Source organism: Hoplias malabaricus, chromosome 5 (genome assembly GCF_029633855.1).
Source record: "Hoplias malabaricus isolate fHopMal1 chromosome 5, fHopMal1.hap1, whole genome shotgun sequence".
Lineage (NCBI taxonomy): Eukaryota > Metazoa > Chordata > Actinopteri > Characiformes > Erythrinidae > Hoplias > Hoplias malabaricus.
Genome location: NC_089804.1, coordinates 26,583,603 through 26,609,830, shown reverse-complemented (window position 1 = coordinate 26,609,830; position 26,228 = coordinate 26,583,603). Strand labels below are relative to the sequence as shown.

The 26,228-nt window shown below is 39.6% G+C and overlaps 1 protein-coding gene across 11 annotated transcripts in view; it reads right to left on the bottom strand.

Moving 5' to 3' along the window:
* Positions 1-740: 740 nt before the first annotated feature.
* LOC136697153 (band 4.1-like protein 1) overlaps positions 741-26,228 on the bottom strand; it is a 120,488-nt gene continuing 95,000 nt past the window's right edge. For 2 of the 11 annotated variants that reach the window (XM_066672124.1, XM_066672123.1), the window contains 14 exons: positions 23,538-23,573; positions 20,655-20,690; positions 19,792-19,941; positions 17,432-17,518; positions 15,729-17,312; positions 13,345-13,395; positions 11,869-12,189; positions 11,136-11,264; positions 9,137-9,235; positions 8,137-8,184; positions 7,328-7,420; positions 5,536-5,616; positions 5,331-5,447; positions 741-5,092 (listed from right to left, as the gene is read on the bottom strand). In XM_066672124.1, the coding sequence (XP_066528221.1) occupies positions 5,087-5,092; positions 5,331-5,447; positions 5,536-5,616; positions 7,328-7,420; positions 8,137-8,184; positions 9,137-9,235; positions 11,136-11,264; positions 11,869-12,189; positions 13,345-13,395; positions 15,729-17,312; positions 17,432-17,518; positions 19,792-19,941; positions 20,655-20,690; positions 23,538-23,573 (2,838 nt within the window). In that variant the 3' untranslated portion in view covers positions 741-5,086. The remainder of the gene's footprint in view (positions 5,093-5,330; positions 5,448-5,535; positions 5,617-7,327; positions 7,421-8,136; positions 8,185-9,136; positions 9,236-11,135; positions 11,265-11,868; positions 12,190-13,344; positions 13,396-15,728; positions 17,313-17,431; positions 17,519-19,791; positions 19,942-20,654; positions 20,691-23,537; positions 23,574-26,228) is intronic. The other 9 variants (XM_066672126.1, XM_066672127.1, XM_066672130.1 and 6 more) reach the window with 9 other exon arrangements.

Sequence of the window (26,228 nt, the reverse complement as noted above, 5' to 3'; positions counted from 1 at the left end):
TTGATGTAGTTCTTATTCTATACATCTTTCGTGGCAGTATAGACCAATTGAGACATATCCGTGCTTTACCCCATCACTGTAGTGTTGCTAAAGCAGTAAACACACACTTCTAATGCCATGCTTCGCTGTGTTAAAGCACATCTGGGATTAAGGCAAAGCCTCTCCTTTACTCACTCGTTTTCCTCCACACTTCCAAAATCACTGCAGCTTAATTGAAGCTGCGCCCAAAATAGAGATTCTCAATTAAAGCCAGATAGGTTCCGATCCATGGCAATCTGTTAGGCTCAGACTGCACCGGGCTCTCGCACAGCCCTCGGGCTAAATGGGACGGAATGACAAAATACATCTCACTGCAGCTTCTCTTTGAATCAAGGCTTACATCGGTTATAGACGTATAATTACACACTGGCTTGTTTTGTTGAGCTTCTGATGATTAATTTGCATTTTCTTGGGCTTTATGATTACAGCCGTGAGTGATGGCGGCCTTAAGGCCTCGTGGCTGTTGTTGAGTCTGAGTTTTGAGGAAGGTCAGTGCTGCCATCTGCTGGACACGGCGGGGTATTAGTTTTTAATCGTTAGTGTTCAGTCAATGATGTAAGCTGGACATACTTTACTAAAGATTTTATGGGTGATTGTGTGTAAAAGGCTCATTAATTAATATTACACATATGACATAACAGTCACTCTCAGATGTCCATAACCAAGAATATTAATATATTTTATTCATATTTGTTCTCGGGGTTAATTTCTTATTTAAATGACCATTTCAAACCTTTATTCTATAAGATTCAACAGGGTGTATTTTGTTAGTGCACATTTAAAAGTGATATATGTAAAAGATCTTTGTGCCTGTGTGAGTTAAGGGCTGGATTGTAGTTTGCACGACAACAGCTGACTGTGAGCGTCTGGTACTTAGACATTTATTTGATGTATTCATGTATTCCATTTAGACTTAATGCAAATACAGCAAAAAACACACCATCAAGCACTAGGTGACTGAAGAGTAGAGGAGGTGTAAACTGAAGGGAGGAGGACATTTGGAACAGTATTGGGAAGGCCAATGCTTCATGCCATGCACAGAGCATTAGAAACAGAAATGGAGCCAGTGGCTGAACTCTCATTCTGTAGTTGTGGGACTGGCTGCTGTGTGTCAATCAGCTCTGCCTCCAGCCCTGGGAGAGGACCATGCTGTTTTACGATCGCAAAATCAATCCTGAAATGCCTGTAGCAACAAGAGCTATGTCTGAAAGTGGAGAAGCTCTCTGTGCAAATATATACAAGGCACTTTTGCCTTAATCTAGTGGTCATCCTGTGGTCATCCAGTGGTCGACGCTCATCTGTATCTCCGAAATTTCAGTGGATCCCACCTTTGGTCCATTGCCTCTAGTGGCAGTGACTCTGACGGTAAGGCACCCAGAAAAGTTTGGACAGTCCTTTCCCATTTGGCGCTGTAACAGTCCTCAGCAGTGACACTATTTACAAAGTACATGTAATTCGCTTTACATGTCAACTGCATTTACATTGGTACTCAACTGCACATTCTCCATTTTCATTTATGTGTCTACATTATATTCCCTCTGTATTCTTCTGTTTACACAGCCACACCATCCCTCCTTCCGACAAATCAGCACCAAAAAAGGATAACACTCTTTTTAGAGCAGGCAGACAAAAACAAAATGAGCATGTGGACCAAGACCCTTCTCAGCAAACAAAACAGTCATCAGCAAATCCAGTGATGTCAGACTAAACAAAACCTAGAAATCACATAACAGTGTTTTTTTTCCACCCACAGATTTAGAAAAAATAAAATAATAAAAAAAAGCTAACTGCAAATCACACACACCTACAGGGTCTTCCCGTCCCCTAGGGGGCTACAGTGAGCAAGAAAACAAAGAGGAACATTTCAAAATCAATACCCAAAGCAGTGGATCAGTGCTAAAGTTGCTAATTTGGTACTGTCCCATTACTCACACTTGCTGCCTAGAAAAATACGTAAAATCCATTATCTGTAAACGTTTATCCAGTTCAGGGTCACGGTGGGTTCAGAGCCTACTTGGAATCATTGGGCGCAAGGCGGGAATACACCCTGGAGAGGGCGCCAGTCCTTCAAAATACGAAAAATATATTATTTTATCCGTTTAATGGGTGTTTTTAGGGCACTTTTTAGCTGCACGTTATTGACATTATCTTTTACACTTAAAAGGTTGTTTTCTCTTCAACAAGGTCACAAATGTGTGCACTTCTAAAGGGCTTTAGGGCATGGATTGGGACAGAGCCAGAGTATGAACCTAAACAGCCGCCATCATGAAGGTGCTAAGTTTTTACATCATGCTAACTGACGGCTAATAGCTGGGCTTTACTCTTAGCAACATTAGCACTTGATTGATGTTGTACCAGCCATATGAAGGTGCATGAAGCTGTTATTTGTAGCTTTTTTTAGACCATTTCTGTCAGTCAGAAATGTTCTCACAATGGCAGCTGGGGTTATTAATGACAGTGACAATATATATTCTATCAGTTCTTTGAAATGCATAATAGTAATTCAACTGTTACAGAGGTGGTATAGAAGAGAATTTAACAAGCAAAACCAGCTACCATTTTGGAGTATGTCTTCAGCCTATGGATGTAAACAATGCCTAAAGACAGTTGCTTTTGAAGAGGCTTTATAGAACACATCTGACATTCATCTACAATATACAGTACCGGGTTAGTTATTTGGCTTCACAAGACAATTAAGGTGGTCTCTGACAGTACATATCTGCACAGAAAAACTAAGTTAGACTCCATCAGAAGAGCACTGCACTTTTAAAAATGAAATAAGCTCTTGTATGTTTTCAGCATGTTCCACAACATAAGCTGTATATATTTTTGACGTACTACTTTGTGTATTGTATCGATGACTAATCCTCACACTACGGAGCCAGACTGTGTCTAAAAGGGACCAGTTTGTACAGTGATGTAACTGGGACACACTGGGAAACCCCACATCTCACATTCACAATTCTTATAAATATATTTCAGACTCATATACCATAACTTAAAATAGAACTCAAAAATAAAAACTTTCTCCCATGGAAATTATTTTATATAAAACATTTATATTAAAATTCTTTTCTTTAAATCCTCTTGTAACTGATATATATGTGGGGACTATAGTCCACATTGTTTAGAGTAATTTCTAGAATATCAAGTAAGAGACAGTACAGGGCCTTATTTTTAAACAATCAGAGGCAATAAAACAGAAAAAAAGAAAGCGTAACCATGATGTTTCTCTGCATGATGCTCAGATATATTTCACATCTCAGGCCTCATCCACAGGTTTCGAGACATTTCAGAAAAGCTTTTTCCTGTGATTAAAAAAATTAAATGAAAAATGTAAAGCTCAAGCGAGGTAAAAATACATCCTAGAATCTGATGTTAAACTCCCTGACAAATCATTACTCATGTAAACCTGCCAAATATGGAGCACAAATGTGTAGATAATAAATAAAAATGGACAAATTTGACAAATTGCTTTTTTTATTGTAATGACTCCAAAATGTTTATTGACTATATCACAGTGCACCAGCTCACTACCAATACCAAGCGTTCACTAGAAGGAAATAAGGCCCAAAGGGCTGGGCTCTGGAGCAGTGAAACTGTAGTGTTGTGGGGGTGAATTGGCCATTAATAACATTGATTTCAGAAGACACGGATAAGGAAATGACTAAAAACTCATGGACCTCCCACCACCCTCACTTTTCTAGTAGCTTTCTAAAGGCTCGTCTTTTGGCAATCTATCACAGAAGAAGAGGCGGTTCATGTGCATGGTCTTGCTGTGTAAATTGTGGTGTAATTTGAAAACACTATAAACAATCTCTATAATATTCACCACAGAGAAACTAGTCATAATCAGTAATGTCAGAAACGCAAGGCCTGACACTGAACTCATGCGGAAAACAGGACCAAACATGCTCAAGCTGATGCTGTTATGTTTATAAACGATACATTTTCTATGACCAAAAATACTATTTTCTTGTGGACAACGGGACAAAAGAAAAACAAACTTTTCAAGAACTTTCCTACACCTGTGGATGAAGCCTTATATGAAATGGAATCCAAGCTGATACAATCCACTGCCGAAGCAGCTGCTGGTTCATATTATGAGTTGCGATCTCCGTATGCATTACATCTTTCTCCATCCACACCAGCTCTTCCAGTCATGCATATGTAGGTGATGATCGATAAATATGTTGGAACTGTAATTAACGAGCAAACCTTTTTTTTTTGATCGTTTATCATTTTTAAAAACCTTTACAAAGCTAAAAAGAGAGCGGTTTACTAGATATATGTCACACAGGTGACAGCAAGCAGTGACAGCTGACCATCACCCCAGAGCGTCCGGTTTCTGCCTTCGTATCTCCTCTAAAGTCATGCATGAAGGAGAGAGAGAGAGAGCAGAATCTTCATGATGACCCTTTTAGAGGACAGCGCGAAAGAGTATTCCACAGTGAGCAGGTAGGACTAGGCAGGCAAACTTCTCAGAGCAAGGGTTCGAAAGGATGTAAACTCAAACAATGCTTGACTGGAGACGATGCTGACCACACAGGATGGAGCTCTGCATAAGAGATGGACACTGGGTCACTTGTTTCCCACTCGTCAAATCTCAGGATTCAGTGTTTTCCGAGTTCCACAGTTATAACAAGCTAAAACTGGAGAATAAACTCTATCGACATTTATACAATTCAAGAGCGACACCTTTTCGAAGACAGCGATATGTCATGCTAGTTGGAGATGTGAGCAGTAGTAGTATTAGACGAGCCATAGTTGATTTAGACGCCAATATGGAGGAGTGTATTGGTAAAGAGATGATATCTCAAGGTTGCCTTGAATGAAGTCTCACAGTCTGATAGCAGAGGGAGGAGGAACTGTGGAACTGTGTTCTGTACCGAAGGAACTTGTTGCTGGATGCAGGATTGGTCAGTGGTGTATATTATTGGCCTGTGTTGTTACAGTAGCATAGCTTAGCCTCACAGAGCTTGGTGTAGAAGGTAGGGCTTGACATCAGGCTCCTCTCCTCACTCTCCAATCACAAGTCCACCTGTGATCAGGACTGGACACACACACAGAGACACAACAGACTGAATACATTTGGGTTAAAAGGGAAAATGGTATACACTTGTTGCTTTAATCAACCATTTTGTACATGTAACTTTCAATTATGAGCTTGGGTTAGGGTTCTTCTGACTAGCACCATTAGGCTTTAATGAATCAAACCCATCAACTCTTCATCTCAAGAATGAAATGTAAGCAGTAGACAGTGGTCCCTCAAATGTGGAGGTTCAGCGCACCTCGGATGTCCTGTGTTTCTCTTCAGAGGAAGATTCTGTTTCCCTGACGACCACAGCCTTAGTGACCAGCATGTCCGGATGCTGCTGTTTGGCCTCCTGAATTGCCAAAGCAAGAGCCTGAAAAGAGCAGAAAACACTGGGATAGAACAATATCACCCACAGGGAAAATAAACATGTATTAATTTACACATCATAGGTTTTTTACCTGATGTTGATCCACCGCATCGTCTCCTGTGATAATGATCCTTTTCTCGATCCTCGTCTCTGAGTATCCCCCTTTAACTGTCTGCAAATGAAAATCAGGGGTATATGTATAATAGCTGGTGTAGATTTGGTGCATAGAAACTTAGCAAATGGCACGTTCTAGGTTTAAAAGATGCCTTTGTATGGGTTCAGCTGATAGCATGAATAGTATTTTTGGAATGTGCATCAAACTACAGTGGTTTCTAGGCTGGATTTTGTTGAACTAAACCCTCGCTCCACCAACACACTGCAAAACACGATGCCTTGTCAAGTGAAATCATTTTAAAGCAAGTTGATAGATCTAAGGTTTGTGATTAATGCTAGAATCTATTAGATTTTTTTTATTCCACTTTGACTTTTATTTTTGTACTTGTTTTCGTAAACTTACCAAGTCAAATGATATTACTATATTGTCAGAACACTTTAATTGTATCTGCCAATGACTGTATCTGTGAAATTAAAAGAGACCAAAAAAAGTGTCTGGTAAAAATGTACATAATCCAATAATATACTTTCAACAGCCTGTGAAAGAGAAACACTAGACAGACTTGAGTAAAGATGATTTCACTTGAGAAGACATTGTGTTGTGCAGCGCTGGACATCTAGCAGTCTTTGAACAAGTATTTGTCCGAAGTTTTGGCACAATTTTAAAGGTAGCACTGGGGATCCTTCTAAAGGGCAATGAAGAAGGAACGCTGACAATGATTTTGGCAAAGTTTTGAATCAGTAGGTATGTCCTGTCTGTCATCTAACTAAACTCCTGCCGAAAAAAGTAAAGTATATTTCTTCACTTTACAGAACGGAGAGTGCTTGACTCAAGCCGGCAGATGGAATTCGCTTTATGGGTGTGCTGCTAATCCCACTAGCAAAGCTAACTGATATGAGGGGATGTGAGGAAATAAGCCTGGGGGCTCATGCTGAAATTGTATGACAGTTTTCTGCAGACAGGAATATCCATATTCTTAGAGTGGCTCTCTAGTATCCGTCTCTAAAGTTCTTCCATCTTTCTTCCTAAATCATGGCAACAGAAGTTAATTCATCACAGTAATTAGCCTACTGCTTTTGGGCCTGCAAATGTGTTGCATATATTATTGGTACACTGTACTAACTGGGTCACTCAGTTACTTTATGACAGATATAAGATTCACAGGTTGGTCTACGAAGGACATGAAATCTATTCAGCATTCATTAATATTGAGCAATATTACTTTTCCTTGCTTTTTAAGGATATTTTATAATGCTACAAAAACTGTGTACTACTGTAAACCTTGTGATGTCACACCCATGAACATATTTACATAGGACAACAGTTTAGGCCATTAACTTTAACATCCTTCAGAGATACTGTGGACAGCTAAGTGTGTCGCAAAGTTATTAAAGTAGAATTAAACTTTGTGCTGTTCCTGGCTGTTAAGAGGCAAATGTTCACCACAGCCTTCAAAAATAATCCAAACATCTCAAAGTGACTGGTGTTTATTTTGGTTCTAGGCTCCGGTATTAGGCAAATACTGGACATTTAATTAAAAAGGGTGAATTACATCAAAGAACTCTTCAAAGAACATTAACTAAATTAATATAAATATATATTTATATATATTTACCTATATTAGGTTTATAATAGTCCTAAATTACTTTTCAGTCAACATTTTCCACAAATCTTGATATTACAAACATGCTTTATACATAGTTTACACATTTTAACACCTATAGAGGAGTTGTTTCATTCCATATTTGGTTTGTAACAGATGTGTTACCTTGGTGACTTGAGTTGTTGCTGAGGTAACGTTTTCATTGGTGATGGTGAGAGGAGATGTGACGGACTCCCGACCCAAAATTCTTGTTTTCAGCTGGAGAAAAGTCACACAACACTAGTGTTACTTTTGACACTTTAAGATGCGAAACACCTCTTGGAACCAGCTTGTAAACAGCAAACAAACTCACTCATTTTTAACAGAAGGCTTCAAAACAGGGCATTTTACATGGCTTTGAATCAATGACACCATGTGTCCTTGTTCCAATATACATGGGCATCTCATTACATTCTGTGTAGAGTGGGAAAATAATGGCTCAACAATAACACTACATTTCTAAAAGTATCCAGACACCACTTCTGTTCCACTAGTTTAAAGTGTGACCTTGACAGACATTTGTATGTGCACTCACAGCTTACATAATCTCCATTTTTAAGCATAGTCAAAAGAATATAACACTCTGGCAGCATCACACATGAGCATAATGTTATCACAACCAAAGCCTAATGATAGCAGCGTATAAATTCCACAAGCATTTATTATGTTTCTGGAGTCATAGAGAACTATCCAAAAATTGATGAAAAGATTTTAAATGGTACCTGAGCTCACAACTGCTCAGATCTGAAAGCAATCAAATCCTCACAGAAATGCATATTAAATATGATTATATATTTAGTAAAACCTCTGGGAGTGAATATAAAGTAGGGTGTTTTGAATTTGACAGGTATGTGTGTGTGTGTGTGTGTGTGTGTGTGTGTGCGTGTGTGTTTGTATGTGTGTTTGTGTGTGTGTGTGTGTGTGTGTGTACTCACAGGGGAGCCATTCTCTTTAGCTTCCTTTATCCTACTCTCTGTCTGACTCTGAAAAATTAAGAGGATCTTTAGCACAGGAGATTACAAAAGGTCCTCGGTACTGAACATGCATCAGGCTCCAGTTTGCTGCGGATCCAAACAGCAGTTTTCATTGGAAAGCAACAGCTGACAGACAGTGTGTAGCTGGTAGTGTTGTATCGTAAAGGGTCCATATCGCGGGAATCTTAAACACCTTTTTGTTGTTTGTTTGTACAAAGATTTTGTATCAAAACCTACCATGTATTCTCATTCGTTACTTTTTTTTTTTTGCAAAAAGCAGGTAATTTTGAATGGACTGGTTTTTTGATGTCACATACCCACAGTATTCCCAGTCTATATTAGTTGAGCCTAACCTGTTCATGCTGAAGTTATAAGTGGTGTTTCAGTCTGGACTGGGTTTTGAATGGTCAGGTTTATCAGCTAGTCAGAATTGAGGTCATTTCAGTCTTAAAGGCACGGTAACATAAATAGCCTGATTAATCCTAAGGGATATAGAGAGGGAGGGGAATGGTCATTATATTTATGACTGTTTATGGCATACACACCTATACAAATATCCTAAAGTGAAGTCATTTTGAAGAATGGTGAGATATGGGCCCTTTAATGACAGATAAAATTTGGGATGTTGTTCAGTAGAGGGCAGTGTTGGTTTAGAACAAGCCAGAAGCAGAAGAAATAACAGCAAGGAGACAGCTTTCAATGTAAGGTTGCAAGAAGCAGAGCGCCATTGCACTGACACAGAAAAGCAGTGTTGTTGTTCCTAGAAAAGGTACAGCTTTGACCAGTCTTTGGAGATTTTGTTAAAGAACTTGGACAACACACAGAAACAGAAAGGTGAAGCCTGGACGTAATCGAGAACATGAACAAGGACAGGTGACATTTAGAGCCAAGCTTTCAGGTCACATGCAGAATCCTTAAGCAGAGGTTGATACACTAAGCCTAGTCAGAAACATAAACCTACCATATCCCCCTCCTGTGGCTGGATGACATCATTGTTGGAGACCACCATCTCCTGACAGTTGACATCACCCCCACCTTTCAGCACCTCCTCCACAGGCTCCTGATACACACCGTGTCCACGTTAGGATGCTCACACATTTGCATGGCACTCACATTGTCTCCTGAGCACTTTTACACACACCTCAAACTTAGCCTCTCCTACACTCACTCGAGCAACTTCAAAGACATCCTCTAAAAATAATTGCCTCGGCTCATCAGGTTAGCGAGATGAATGGCGCGGCGGAATGCTGTGATTAAATTTTAATAAGACACCTGTGGGGTACACACGAATGTAGTTGCTCAGTCACTCACACACACTCATACATACACACACACACACACACTCACAGCCTCTGGAGATAAATGAATCGTCTTCTTTCTTTTCTCTCATTAATTTCCTGTCGATTTTCTAATCTCCTAACACTTTCCTGACACTGTCAAACAGCAGCGGAAAATATTGCAGTCACAAGGAAAACGTTACCAAAGCTATTGGCTTTGGGAAATGAAACTATTATGTAATGGCCAAACAGCACCAAACCAATTAACCAGTAAAACACCTACAAATCCACTAAACCAATTACGCTGGTGTAAATCTGATTTTTACAGTGATGTGTTTATGATTTGGTGGAAGCTGTCCAGGTGGGCTCAGTCAGTAGAGCATGAGACACTGCAAGTGAAATGGTTTAGTAAGGATTGGCAATGACTTGTTTTTAAATATCGTTGTTTATTAAACCTAAAAAACCTAATGAGATATGAACTCATACTTGGCCATCTGTGTTCAGTGTTTTAAACCTCAAAACCAAAAGAAATTGTGTTGCTGTGATTGTTGGCACATTAAAAAAAAGGAAAAGGAAAAAGACAAAATATTCGGAAACAATTCTTTTTTAAATGTAAACACAGAACTGATATTTGTCTTATTTCAGTACCATTATAATATATATATATATATATATATATATATATATATATATATATATATATCCATCCATTATCTGTAACTGCTTATCACAGTGGGTCTAGAGCCTACCTGGAATCATTGGGCGCAAGGCGGGAATACAATCTGGAGGGGGCGCCAGTCCTTCACAGGGCAACACACACTCGCACACTCACACATTCACTCACACCTACGGACACTTTTGAGTTGCCAATCCACCTACCAACATGTGTTTTTGGACTGTGGGAGGAAACCGGAGCACCCGGAGGAAACCCACGCGGACAACTCCTCACAGACAGTCACCCGGAGCGGGAATTGAACCCACAACCTCCAGGTCCTTGGAGCTGTGTGACTATATATATATTCCTTCTGCACTAACCATCTAGCATTTACAAAAAATGCATGTGTCCACCTTAATGTAATTCTAGTTTTATATTCCATCTTCAACACATACATCATCAGAAGTGAGCTCTCCTCCCTGTAGAGACTACTGCAGCACAACTGTAGAAGTCAAGCCTATATTCATTCATTCATTGTCTGTAACCATTTATCCAATTCAGAGTCGCATTGGGTCTACACCGGGAATACACCCTGGAGGGGGCACCAATCCTTCACAGGGCAACACAAACACAAACACAAACACACACACACTCAAACCTATGGACACTTTTGAATTGCCAATCCACCTACCAACGTGTGTTTTTTGACTGTGGGAGGAAACCGGAGCACCCGAAGGAAACCCACACAGACACGGGGAGAACACACCAAACTCCTCACAGACAGTCACCCGGAGCGGGACATGAACCCACAACCTCCAGGTCCCTGCTGCACCACCGTGCCGGTCTCAAGTCTATGTGTTAACTACAAATGTTGAAATGATTAAATTTTATTTTGGTCAGAGTAACATTTAATAAACATTGTTATTTCAAAGTCTATGCAGTTGAAAAGCCAGCTCCTAGTGCATGGTGCTTATCTTATTTCATCCAGTGTATTTCACAGAACGATAGGCTGACAGTTTCTCTCTCACCTGCTCTGGTGCATCTGTAACAGAGTGGGGGATTTCAGAGCCGTTTGAATGTGGTTCTACTCTGGAGTCTCCTCTTTTAAGCTGGTGGGCCACGTTCACTGCAGTGGGTGCCTTCTTGGCCACTGGCGGCTGAAAGAACAAGCGTTTACAAGGCCGTTACTCCATTAAAAAACTGGAGCACTTACTACAGTTACTTTGAATAATACTGAGTGGTGCCTGATGCCACCGTAATCACAAGGGAATGGGTCCTTTCATATGATTTAAGAACAAAACCAGCAGCTGGATTTGAAAGGCAGATGCGTTTAAAACCGAGGTGATGAATTTATGGAACACCATTTGAAAGGAAAGGATGAACAATGAATCCTCATAATCACATGCATTAAAAAAGAAAGCATAAAATCGAAAGCATAAAACACAAAGTCAACCCGAAAAATGAAAACATCAGGGAATATCAAAAAGAACATGATGAAAAATGAACCATAACTGATATGCGCAATAAAAAGGATGCATGAAAATGAAAAAAATACAAAGTCAACCTTCAAATATAATGGAATAAATATATCAAAAAGGCCAAATAAAAAATGAACCATGACATTCTATAAAAACATGTACAACAAAAATAGCATGGAAATATAAATAACAAAACAGAATATGGTGGAACATTAAAGTAAATATGAGCTCTGATGACACCATCCATGACCAGTTGGAGATAAAGATGCAAATGTCTTCTTACAGGTTCTGTTTCATAGTGGATGCGTTCCTCTAGTAATTTCTCCTTCATGGGTGACCGGTCATGAGAGCCCATGAGCCGGGCTGAGTAGAACCTAGACGTTTCCTCAAAGTCTTCCCTGCCCACCTCGGCCATGGCCCTGGAGAAGTCATCAGGGCCTCCGTGGAGCTCCAGGAACGTTGTGAAGTCGGCCTCAGCCTCCAGGCTCGACGTGGAGCTGACGGTCATGCTGGAGCACTTCCGTTCGATGCTCAGGTGTGTGTCTCGCAGGGTTACGGCAGCGTCCCGTTCTTGCTCGTCCTCAGCAGAGGAGTGAGGCCGTCGCTGTGGAAACAGAGGGATTAATCCTCCAGCCATGTAAATGAGTGAACGGAGACTGGTAGGAGAAATGGTGTGGATGGAGATCCTAAATGAGAAAATGGAGGCTGGTGGAAGCGATGGTGAAGATGGGGATCATTTTAAACTGAACTAAAAACAAAAGGGGATAATCCACAGTAACGTAACTCACTGAGCAAGCATGAGATCGAGATGAAGAGGAGGATGACACATGCAGCATGAAGGGCTAAAGCTGTATTATGTCTTTGTCTAAAAACTTGTCACTGTTCGAAAAGGTCAGAATCATTGTGCAAAGGTTTGAAATGTCAGTCAAATGTGTGCAATAATTTCTCGAATGTTGGAATCACACTTAAACAAAAATGCTAGCGAAGGCAGGCAGCTAAAAATTTTCATATCAGAATTTGTTGATTAGTGTTCTCCTCCAAGCACATAGAATTAATGGTTTCTTGTTCGCAGGTGCAGTGGCCGGCTTCAGATGTCACTTGAGCATGTGCTAGTCTACACTTTCTCAGCATGCATTGTGCATTGTGTGATTACGAGGTCAAAATGGATAATAATTATAATAAATGAAAGATTAATTATCATACTCATTAGGAGAACAAGCTGAAACCTTATTTGTGCGGAATAAATATAGATATGTTACGCTTACACTTTTATCAAGCACCTGAAGTATAGGTTAAACAACTGCTAGCATGGTGGTCTTTGGAAGCAAGTATGTTTTATAGCTTACAAGTATTAAAAACGAAAAACTAATAACTAATATAACTTCAACAGAATTCTTACACCCCCAACATTGAATGAAATATAAAAAAATAAATGTTGGTGTGTCATTAATACAATTTCACTATGGAAGTTATTGTACAAGTTAATGCCAAATCCCAGTTTCAGTTTTGCAAATATACAGAAACACTTTGAATATTGTAACTGAAACTGAAAGAAACACAGCACCAGGCCCAAGGACATGATGAATGAATGAATCGATGTCTTTTTATGTACACTGGTAATATCCTTATTTTAGCACATAAATAAACGTGATATTTATTAACACAACCGTAGGAGTTATGGAGAATGATGCTCAAAGCCATGCAAGAAATTAACAGCGATGACACAAATATGGCCTTGGAATCACAGGATTTGAAAGACCTTTACTTCATCTAGTGTTTCTTCATGAATGGCAGGAGTGGAGAGAGGCTCCTGTTTGGGCAGAAAGCAGAGAGAGAGCAGCCTTCAGTCACTTCCACTAATGCAACATGAAATACAGGAAGGCCACATTTTATGAGCTGCATTCTGCAGGTTCTTAGATAAAGCACTCTGAGAGGAAGTGGACCAGAATGCAATCAGGAAGAAAGCTTCAGGAGGCATCCTAATCGTTCCCTCAGATCAATCAGCTTCTCAAGATGCCTGTATTCTGTGGATCGCAATTCTCCAAATGCATTATAGGAAACCATTTCTAGGCTTAGTGTAAAGGAACTGCTTTTGTAGATTTTGTTAAGAAAAAAAAAACAGCATATTTGAGGAAACCATGCTTCTTTTAAATTACTTCCCAAGATGGCCAGATGTGATCAAGTATCAACAACGTCTGGGCACAACCATGAGAATATTTGGGACAAATGTTGGTGGGAGGGTGATGAAAATTGACCTGATTATGAAATTGTAAACGAATCAAAAGCCTTGTGAATATGCAGATCCCAAAGTAAGGGGCCAGTGTGCACACATCAATGGTGTAAACACATTCAAAACACTTTATTTTACAATAAAGCAAGACTACATTAGCTTTAGAAAATGAGATACCTTAGTGATTGTCTTCAAACAAAGCAGTTTCATGGAATTAGTTTTGGGGTCCAAATTGTTTCATCAAACATACATAGTAAAGACTGAATATGACCTAACAACTAGCTTGTTTTGCTTGTGTTAATACTGCTATTCAGAAGTAGGAGCTCATGTTTGGCCCATGAGACAACTATTTGCCAAAATCATTATTTAGTGCAAAATTAGGGACCCAGTTCATTTTCAAATCGGAGACAATACATTTTGTCCAATAATTTAAACAGAACAAAATGTGTAGTGTGTGTGTGTTATTCCATAATGGCCACTAAAAATGAAACATAAGATCCATTTTCCACACTCAGTTTACATAGTTAACAGGGCCAAACTGAAACGTATTCCATTAGCAGACACATAAGCAGAGTTTATGCTTCCAAAGAAGGTTCCTAACAAATAAAACTGTACCCTAAATCCTGAACTCTGGCTCTTTAGTCTAAGATGCTCTCCATGAAAGGTCGTATATTTTCACCAACACTCTATCACTCTATATTACAGCGCCTGCTTTCATTGGTTACCCTGGAGCCCATGTGGGGCAATCAGGACAGTCAAGATCAATGTGATTCAGAGCTGTATGTGCATGCACGCACTTTTTGGGTTATCACAGTGTGTGTGGGATGACACTACTCTCTCATGCTTATCACCAGTGCACTGGCTCACACATTGCACCACTCTCCACGCTCCTTCATGCCACTGTGTCCCCTAACCTCACATGAAGGCAGGGGTGCCATTTGTGTCGTCAGATCCTCGGCCTAATTCAAATTCCCTTCATTCCGCAGCCAAAAAATGTGTTTGCACCTAATCAAAGTGCGAGAATACAGCATGGTCTGTGTCAGAGGGGAGGAGCACAAGCTAAGCAGTTTCATGCCGGTCAGCTGCTTTGTGCGGTAATGCAATCTTCATGCAGCATACATCTTTCGTTATGAAGTACATCAGGACATAATGTGCTGTAGAAGAACAGTAGCTCAATGAAAAAATGGAAACAAATAATGGCAGTGTTTATTACATTCTTTGATATCAGCTTGAGTTCATTTGCAAGAATACTGCAGAGGATATTTAGTATGCAATGGTCGATCCACTATGAAAATTAGTGCTACTGTTTTCCTACAGAAACATCATGGATAAGAAATGGCACAGCAAACAAATTTCTGTATAATCTTTTACGCAACGCAAAACCATGTCTGAACTCATTGACTTCTTCTGCATAACCAGCGTATGCAACAAACAGCATGGAGAAGTCCTGAGTAGCTCAGAGCCATGGCATTATGCAAGAGCCTGGGTTTCCTTGCAACGCCTCCACAATCGAGTGCTTGCAGATGCTCAGTTGGAAGGAAAAATCAAGACTCAGGGCTGAAGAGAGGGGATATCAAAAGCTAGAGGCCAAAAGCATAGATTGTCTTGGACCTAGCTTGTCGCCGTTTTTGGACCTGCTGGATCAATGCTAGTGTGCAGTTGAGAGGAGTGATCCAAGGCATAAGAAGGTTGGGCCCAATGGGGCAGTCAGGGCTTCCAAATGGTCTCAAGTCAATGTAAGAGAAACTTAAAACAGATGTGGCCTTCTCCAACCCCTCTCTTCATAGACCAGAGAAGAAGAAAAACAAATGCTCATATCACAACAAGGAAAATGATGAATGTGAGTCGATCGGAAGGTCATGCGATGCTTTGTTTCCAATAACTGAAAATCAGAAATTGTCGAGAGGAGTTACCGCATGTTTTCTTATGTCAGCATCCACTGCTGGGTCTTTGCCGGCATTGCGGCTGTTGCGAAGTATCAGTCCTGATTCTCTGGCCTTCTTGCTTTTGACTGGAGGAGTCGGAGGAGTACTCTTCTGGAGTACTGTGGTCTTGGAAGGGAATTGACGAGCCTCCATACTTCCATCATCAGACGGAGGAAGTTCTTCAGACCCTAATTTGGTGGAGTACTTCAGCCCTTCCTCATCCTGAACAACCCTTCCCTTGAGGAGGGACTCGCTGTGTATCGACTGCTGCTCATAGCTTTGTAAAAGGTTCTGGTCCATCATGGACAAAGCTGAGTCCTCTTGACATTTATTCGTTTTAATGGAAGTAAGAGCATGTGAAGAACTTGTCTCCTTGCAATCAAATCTACTTGGATCAAATTGCCTCTCTAAAGATTCATTCATGCTGTATCTTTTAAAATGTCTTCTCATCAGTTCAGACTCTTCCACGATGTCAAGATCATCTTTGTACCCTTGACTCTTTGCCCTCTCCGGTTTTAATGGGACGATCCTGGTTATTTCTGAACGGACATGTCCCGTAGCTCTCACTCTTCGCTGAACCTTTTCTAGATGGACCTCTTCTACACTCTCTTGTTCAAGATTACTAATCTTCTTCTCTTGTTCAAACTCGTCTATCCTTTGCTTGTTTTCGTTTACAGACTCTTCGTTTTCATTGCTGTCAATCATGATGACTTTTGTAATCTCAAACTTGATCTCTGATCTTCTTTTAAGTTCATCTTTCACAGGACCATTGATTGAGTCAGTGCCTTCTGGCTGATCTTCAACATTTATGTTCTTTGTTTCATCTGAAACGTTCTTTCCTTGATCTTCAGTTTGTTGTCTGGCTTCACCAAACACTGTCTTTAGCTTCTGTTCATCTTCTTGATTGGTTTTGTTCAGCTCCTTGTCATCTTCTTCACTTAGTGGTCCAACAGGCACGTCTGACACAGCTTTCCAATGCTCTTTAATCTTCGCAGATGTGGGCTCTGACCAACTCTCAGTTCCATCAGTTTCATCATGGATTTGCGATTCGTCTTTGCCTGGAGTGTTATTGTCTTCATCAGACTCCTCACTTTCTTGCCGTATGTTTGACTCTGTTTGTGTCTCATACACAAACTCCCTTGACATCCCTAAATTCAGACTCTGTGGTCTTCTCTCCCTTCGAACTTTGCTTGAAGCCCGTTCCTCTTTCACCTCAGACTTGGACATGTATACCTCAACATTATCTGTAGACATTTCTCCTTCTGACTTTTCCATGGTGGATTCTGTGGACTGAGGTTCAGCTGAAATCTCTTCCTTCATGTCGTTCTTTTGCTTTGATTCAGAAGGCCCATCCTTTGGTGTTACCTTAGGGGATGGGAAACTATCCATCTGGACCTGCATTTCTTCACCATCTTCTCCAGTCACCTCTATGTGTATCATCTTTCGCTCCAAAGGCGCTTCACTAACTACCGGAGGTGGAGAAACATGAGCTTTGCCCTTTACTCTCTCTTCCATTTCAATGTCCTGTTGGTAGGTGTTCTGTTTTTCAATAAACACCCACTCCTCAGACCCCTATGTGTTGATACAGATGGAAAATCGTTAGCGCCAAGATAAAGTTCTCTAAAATAAAGAATGACAGACATAATCAATAGGTAAACTTTATTTTTAATATGCAAGCAAAGCAAAGCAACCTCTGGAGAAGTCACCACTGTCTTCTGGATGAAACCCTCCACTGAATGGCTGCTTATTTGTTCCCTTCCACCCGCTCCAGTTGCCTCCTGATGGTAGGCCATGCCCAAGACCAGCAGGGGAGAGCGGAGAAGAGTTATTAATCTTTAGCTTACTAAGCCACATTCACCATGTAAGATTAATTTGTGGAGTGTATTTTTTGCTCATACAGATAAACAATTCTTATAAATCTGCTTTTTATACACATTGAAATTCTGCCAGCTGAGCTTACGCTGAAGAACCTTGGCAACCAACCGTTACAGAAGGCAGTATTAAGAACAGGTAACAATTCTCCTGTCACTCCACCTACACACTCACACAAATCCCTTTTTCCTTCAACAAACCCATTTCCACATACCCAATTATATCCAAAGCAATTTGAAAAGCAAACACTTTGGAATTCAATTTAAAAACTTTGTTTAGAATGGAACAGACTGATTTCCAACACAAGTTTAATAATATATTATCCACATATCCACACAGCAGACAAGTTTCTATACCCTAAAGCTGCCTGACTTACAAATGATCTGGCGTGATCCTATTCAGCGAGCTGATGAAACAGAGTCCATAGACTGCATAAAAGAAAGTCATAAATAACAGACTGAACTAATGTGGAAAATGTAATCTTGACAGTTTGATCATGAGATGGACTCTGTTGCAGTCCCAGTGGTCCCCTGCTGTCTGATATTACTAAGGCATTATCTTGGCAAAAGATCAATAGGAAAGAAGCCAGGATTATGACATATCTGAATAAGCTGGGGCACTGAAAACATCATGCAAGAGTAATAAAGACATGTCTGTTAAATGCCCTTGAGATAATAATGAGGTTTCTACAATTTTTTGTTCGATGGGGCATGACTTCTTTATATGAACGTCTTCATACAAATGACACAACATACAATACTGCTAAAATTAAATAACATTTCTTATTTGCATTCTTGTTTTCTTAATTTCATTAGATAAATATGTTTTCAAAACAGGGCTGAAAAAAACCCATCCCCATCGCATACTGTGACTCTTTGTGGAAAAAAAAAATGGATATTCCTTTTTGGAAGTGTTTTGTTGTTGTTGTTCTTGAAAGAATAATATGTAAAGAGGAAGAACAAAAGCATATTGTGCTCTAGGCAACATTCTGGAGAATAGTGGAAAATAGCTCAAGTTAAAGCAAGTGCAACAAAGCAGCTCAGCTAACAAAGGCACCCTAAACCTTCAAATCAGAAAAAGCAGTGTTGCATAAACAATAATATACATTGCAACATACAATACACATTTAATCAAAATGTAAATGAAAAAGATACATACATTTAAAATAAATAAAAAAACATGGTAATCACTCAAATTGCAACATGGAACACTTAATGTTAGACATTGAAATGCTAAGACACAGGTTTTCTGTAGATTGTCATGTTTTGTTTTTTGTGTGTGTGTGTCTGTGTGTGCAGCATTCATTGTACTGTACATTGCAAAGCACAAAAGCTTCACCCAGCTTCAGTTTACATCATCTGCAGGGGATCATCCTAGTTTCACACTGAAAAATCTTGATTAAGACATTAATATGGATTCATTAGTAAGCCAGTATGCAAGTTTACAATAGATGTACCAATAATTACATTTTTCATGTTGGTCTGGGTGCCCCTTTAATATTTTAATCAATGTTATGTAAATCTTTCTGTTTAAAGTAACTAAAATATTTTGACTTAACTGGCTTCATGAAACGTAATGTCACCCTAACTGTCCATAGAATATGTATCATTACTTTTACATAAAAACCTACACAAGAATTAATAATAAATTAATCATTTTATATTAATTAATCAATTCATTCATTGTCTGGATAAAATGTATCCAATTCAGGCTTGCACTGGGTCTGGAACTTACCCGGAATCACTGGGTGTAAGGTGGGAACATGCCAGTCATTCACAGGGCGACACACACTCACACATTTACACCTATTGACACTTTACAGTCACCAATCCACCTACCAATGTGCGTTTTTGGACCACGGGAGGAAACCAGAAAACCCAGAGGAAACCCATGGAGACACGTGGAGAACACACCAAACTCCTCACAGACAGTCACCTGGAGCGGGACTTGAACCCACAAACTCCAAGTTCCTGGAGCTCCTCCACCGTGCCGCCCTTATAACAATCATTTGTGGTTTTAAACTGTCCAAACATTAAAAATGTAACTAATGGGAGCTGTTGCTCTGACATCGACAATATGAATAGACAATACCCAAATATATTCCTTTTTTGTATGGTCCAGTCTTTGACCTCAGATATACTCTGACATAGTTCTTTCCCACACCCTCTGTTATACTCACAGCCTTCTTCTCGGGGGTGCCGCCTGGGGAGGTTGCAGAAAGGCGCTTCTCGCGGTTCATCAGCTTGCTGTTGGGCTCCCTCAGGGCTCTCTTCAGCTCATTAATGCTTGCCTGGTGTTTCAGGAGCACATCCTCTGACTTATCCAGAAACTACACAGGGAGAGAGGGAGAGATAAAACCAGTGGGTCTTAACCGCTTCATCGACCTACAATAGGTGAGAGTGAGTTCTAACATTGAGGACTACTGGCAGCAGCGGAGCTGAAAACATTTGTCGATATAAACCACAAACAAAAGTCCAGACAGTAGCAGTTACAGTGCGGTACATGTTCTCACTTAAGGCAGTAACACACATATACTACTAGCCCTGCACATTTTGCAAAGCAAGTCCCTTTAAATGCCTTAAAAGTTGTATTCAAAAGTGGGGCTAACAACAAATAGTGACATGTTTTTTGAGGAATCACTTACTTCAAAAAATAATTTGACCAAATGTTATTTTTTAAGAAGCTAATTCTCACAGACCAATGACCAACAACCACCAAAATGTTCCATAAGTCCATCAGGCTACAAATGACTTGAGTCCATCAGAATCAAGTCCTACTTTAGACCATACAAAGAATATTTGGTCTCACATTAACCACAAACAGCTTGGAGCTGGTCATGGACTGGACCACTACTCACTCTTAAAAAACTGCCTGCAGTATTCAAAGAAATCAAAGAGACAGTCTACCACCCTCAGCTACTTTATTCATTTGTTTAATTCTCGCTTATTTCCATCTAATGAAACAATTAATGTTTTTCATTTTGGGGTTTGGCCCTTTGTTTTACAATCATAAGCACCGTGTACTGGAAGGAGTGAGAGGTACCTCCTGTTTGTGTCGAGGAGTAGACTCCATCTCCAACTGACAGGTCAAATGTGGGAAACAGGGAGGGCAGCGTGAACAGACAGGGTAGAGAGACGCAGGTGTGTTGGAACAGGAACATTAGGGAGACACAAATGGTGGATTACACAACTTTAATTGATACCGCCTTGATTCCTCTGTCCTCTGTCCTTTCACCAATGACCCAGGTTTCAACCTAAATCCACTATCTTTGAGGAGGTATTGCTTCTTTAAATGCACTCAGAGGAACCGAGGACAGAGGAGAGAAGAGGTGTTCAAAGCAAGGAAACCCCTCTCTTCAGAGGTAAGAACTAAGACATGAGGAAAGGTGTCAGAAAACGAAGATAAACAAGTAAGAATTTAGAGTTAACACCTCTTATGACTTCCCTAATGCTTTAGGAATGCACTTACAGGTTTAGCATATAAGATTACATCGTATATTGATTGGCATAAGCTAGTATCTTGTATAATAACTAACATAAAATAGTATAGTACATAATTAGATATAGTTTAGTGCAAAACACTATAAAATCAGGTTTTATGACTTCATAATGTCAGGATTCCTAATGCAATGTAACGACTAATAAAAATAAACATTATAATGAGTTGGTCTATAACCTTCTTATGAAACATATAATGTTATGAAGTGCTAAGCATGCACTTTAGGAGGACTTAAGAGTGAGTATGAAGGCTTATGTCATACATGATAAGGTTTAATGCCTTATATAGGTAAATACATTAATGAAGCATTAGGAACAAAGGATTCAAAGTTAGTTTTACTGGACAAGACAGCACAGTGACAAAAGAGGACAGCATAGTGGATAAGCAGACATAAACATCAGTGTTTCCCCTTCTACACAAATCAGGGAGAGGTAATTTCAGTCACCCAGACACTGGTGGCATCGACCGCTCTTATTCTTTTCCTCAGCAAACTGAAAGCCAAAGCAGTTACACAAAGATTGTTTTCTATGGTGTTTGATTGTTTCTTTTCATACCAATTCCTTACACTGATTGCCTGCTAAAATGAGTCTATTTGGATTCAGGAGAGATGCTGTGCGAAGGGCAAGACAGACTGAAATGTATTCATCCAGACTTAGCACTGTTGCAAAAGTAATTTGTGTATTTTTCCACAAAGTACAATGTGAGAAAAGTCTTTACTGACCATCAGATTAGTAGAAACTAGGCCTTTCGATGTTAATTTGTTAATAATGCTTCAATTACATAAATTACCAAAGATGTCATCAATAATGTGTTCAATGATTCTTCTTCACAATAGGAAAAAAGGCATTGATATGACACCTACTGGCCTGCATTTGGTGCTAAACTTAATTTAAACATGCATTACCCCATGTGGGGGGGGCCCACTCTCTGGAGAAAAAACTTGCTTAATCAGGGGCTACAAAGCCATACTCACATTGAAGTTTTACTTAAATATATATAATAGGTAATCACTTCCATGTTTGCTGTTTTTATGGTAAAAATATCCTGTCACACATTTAAATTCCTTGAATATTTTAATGCTTCTTTTAAGAATTTACATAGTTTGACCCTTTCAACCATCTGTAGTTCCAGGCTGAAGTACAGCTGCTTCCATGCTGTAGGTTTCTATGAATATCCCTGGGATATTAGCCTTTAAAACATTAATATCAATGGCATCAGGCAAATGCTAAATTTAGAGTCTTGTCCAAGGACCCTTATAGGTATTGTGTCATATTCCTGCCCAAGTGGGGAGTCAAACCTTGGCCTACTCTGTGGGACGCCACTACTATAATACTATAATTTTTTATTGGGGAAACACTGAACGTACGGTACTCTGCAAAATTAAGAGACCTTTTTTTTTAACTCAGCAGTCAAAACGATTTTTTTTTATTAAAAACATCTCACAACTTGCTTTGCAGTCTGTAAATGATCCCATTTCTGCTTCATAGAATGGGTATACCACCCGGATCAGCCATGTTTACAGAAGGTTTAATACAGAAGTTTGACACACCCAGGCCACTAGGTGTCAGTATAGTACTGTATAAATATATAAAACATAAAAAATCATTCCTTTAATGGACATTTTTTTGTTTTAGAATTCGACAAATCACAAGGGTGATCTCTGAGGTTTGCGGAGTACAGAACAAAGAAAGTAGGCTTGATGGACCTGGTGAGATGATACACAGACGCGTGTGGGGTTAGGGAGGGCAGAGACTAAAGCCTCTCTCCAGCACAGGAGCTGATGTGGATTTATGAGCAATTCTTTAAAAGGTCTGGAAGGCATTCTGCTGATAAGGCTTCTTTCCCCTGTCACAGTGGAATCCTAATCCACAGCTTCGGAGCAATTGCATGAGCTAATTTTCCTGCCACAATAATATGAGCTTGGGTCTGAAATGCTTCTTATAGCCTGCCAAAGCTGATACAGTATTGTATGCCTGTAAAAACAATGAATTAATATGCATATATACTATATATACATTGAGCTGTGGAGAAGTGAAACAGCATTTTGCAGAGAGACAGAGCCTCACCCAAAACCTTATGTTGAGTTGTGTTTTTGTGTCCCAGAACTAGTAATCCCATATCAGCACTCGACCTTACTAATGCATGCATGGCCAAATCCCATAAATGCCATCAAATCCTCATAGAAATGTTCCAACATGTAAAGTAAAGCCTTCTCAGAAGAGTAGATGCTGTTACTACAGCAGAGGGAAACACTCCCTATTAATAGCCTTGAGATTCAATATCCAGATGTTGAAAATCTTTGGCTATACTGTGTATTTTTGTCCATCGACATTCACTAAATTGTAGGCAACAGGAAGAATAACAGTGACAAATGTAGATGAACAAACCCATAAAAATCCATCTGATCATTACAACATTGTACTATACCTCTTGTTTAGCATCAAGACTCGACCCTGTGTCCTCCTTACGCCAGCAAATTGGAAAGGAAAGAGAGATATTAGCAGAGATACGGCAAAGTTAGAGAATGTGACATGACAGGAAGGTGGGGAAGACATAAATAGTTCAAGAAGAAAGTTGGGGTAGAGCTGGTTTAAGTCAGACTTTGAGCCAAAGCAAGCAGGAGAGACAGGACTGAATAAACGATGACTAATCCAAACAGTCAGAACAGTGGAGAGGCAGGGAGGCATGACAAGTAGATTTAGAGAGAACCGCTCCAACAGCCTGTCCAGTCCTAGGACCTCTTCTTTTCATTACATATACTCTTCATCTTGGCTGTATATTGCATCATTTTAACATAAACTTTCATTGTTACGCGGATGAAACCCAGATCTGTCTAAGCACCAATTCTGTCACTGATCCACCCACTGCTCAAACTGCTTAGTAGAGATCAACAACTGGATGAGGCAAAACGTCCTTATGCTAAATGGTGATAAGACTCTATTAGATTGGCACTAAGTCAGTCCTGAACCAAACTCCTCCTTTCTCTCTCAACATTGGTAATGTAGAGATTTCACCTTCTACTTCGGTGCAAAATTTTCAAGTCCTCCTCGATTCTACTCTCTCATTCACAGCCCATGTAAACTCTGTGGTAAAAACATTCTTCCACCTGTGTAATATAGCTCATAGACGTCAATCCCTTTCTCAGTCTGTTGCTGAGCTCCTCATTCATGCATTTATTTCCAGTTGACGAGACTATTGTAACTCCTTGCTGGCTGGCCTTTGCTCTTCTTCTGTCCATAAGCTCCAAATGGTTCAAAACTCTGCTGCTCGGCTACTCACTCACACACCGCACACATGGCCACATTACACCTGTTCTGCAGGATCTTCACTGGCTCCCTGTTAAATACCAGATTCAATTCAAGATTCTCCTACTTACCTATAAGGCTTTAAACAACTGCCACCTCCTTATCTGTCTGATCTCCTTCTTCCCTACAAACCTTCTCACACTCTCAGATCTTCCACTGCTGAGCTGTTAAATGTCCCATCATCCACCATTCCCTCCCAACAGTGGTTAAACAATCTCCCTCTTTTTCCATTTTCAAATCCAATCTTAAGACTCAACTCTTCTCTCTTGCTTATGGCCTCCCTTCAGCCTTGTAATTGTAATGCTGGTTTGATGTTTCCTGTAACTGTTGAACCTGTATTGTTTTTGTGTTGAATGTTCCTATACCAATGATTGTAAGCATATTTGGGTTTTTAGAAAAGTGATATATAAGAATAAAGTATTATTATTATTACATTCATCACCTGGATCATATTTTTATTGTGGATCCAGCAGTTAACTAGATCATCTGATACATTACTGTTTGATACAGCACATTAACAATAATAGGAATATTACCTAATTACAGCAGATGTGTTATTTTCCAGAAAAAATCGCCAGGCGTCTGAATTTAGTGCAAAATCATGTTTTTTTAGCACATGTATAATTATACTCATATCTTTCATGTGTGCAAGTGTAACCGCACAGAGGAAAACCAAAGTAAACATTACAGAATATGACAGTAATTGCAAATTATAAAAACCCTACAATAAATATTTGCAAGCATGTAAGTACCCCATTTTCTCCAATATTAATCATGTTCAAATCCACCCACTAACTGGGTCTTTTCCCAAGCTGGGAGGGTGAATGCTAGCATTTTTAAAAAAAAGCCTCTCATGCAACACAGCTCCACACAGGAGCAGAAAACTAACTACACTTTCAGTTATGTCTCCTAATGCTAGTTTTTATTATGGCAGTTAAGCATGATTTTTGATAACAAATTTGACAACAAATCTAGAAAGGAGCATCTGTACTATTTTGGCATGGCTGTCTTTGTGGAGAGGTGTGCATTGTTTTTCAGCAGGGGTCCCTAACCTTGTACATTTCGTCCCTCATTGCTCACTAGCAGCTCAACAAACAGTCACATCATATCACAAACAGTGAGACAGTCATGTCCTTGTTAATCTGTTAAATGGAAAATAGCTTACTCTTACTTATTAAAAATATCCTTCTCAATTTACATTCAGCAGGCAAAATGACCACTAGGGGGCCTTAGTGTTTAAACCACTGCCAGAAACTGGTGTGTGCTGCTATTCCTACAAAACAACACATTCAACATTTAGACAGCTTGGAAGATTGCCCATATTAATAACACTCTATAACATAGATAATCCTCTCTGCAGTAGAAATGTGGCAGAGTTCAGCGACCCAGAGAATGAGGTCTAGTGGTTTAAAACAGTTTTACAAAATCAAACTGAAGCAGTGGAGAAGTGGAGTGTGACGTGGAGAAGATAAACACACTCATTCGCACACTACTTGGCTCTAGGCGAGCTGCCGTTCAACAGCGTAAAAAAAATCAGCAAGTCCCAGGGAGAAAATATTTCTCCAAAACGACCATTCCCAGCCTCTGCTCTATGAAATAACAATAATAAACTGCATGTTTCATACATAAAAATGACAAAAGCTATGTTGGAGTAGCATTTCTGCCCAGCAGCAGAGTGCTAAAACACTTGACAGTTATATTTCCAAGTTACAGAACCAAGAATTGATTACAGTCATAAATATATATAATTCATGAATTTGATTTGAATTTAAATAACAAATATCAAATTAAATCACGTTAATAAAGGAGAGTC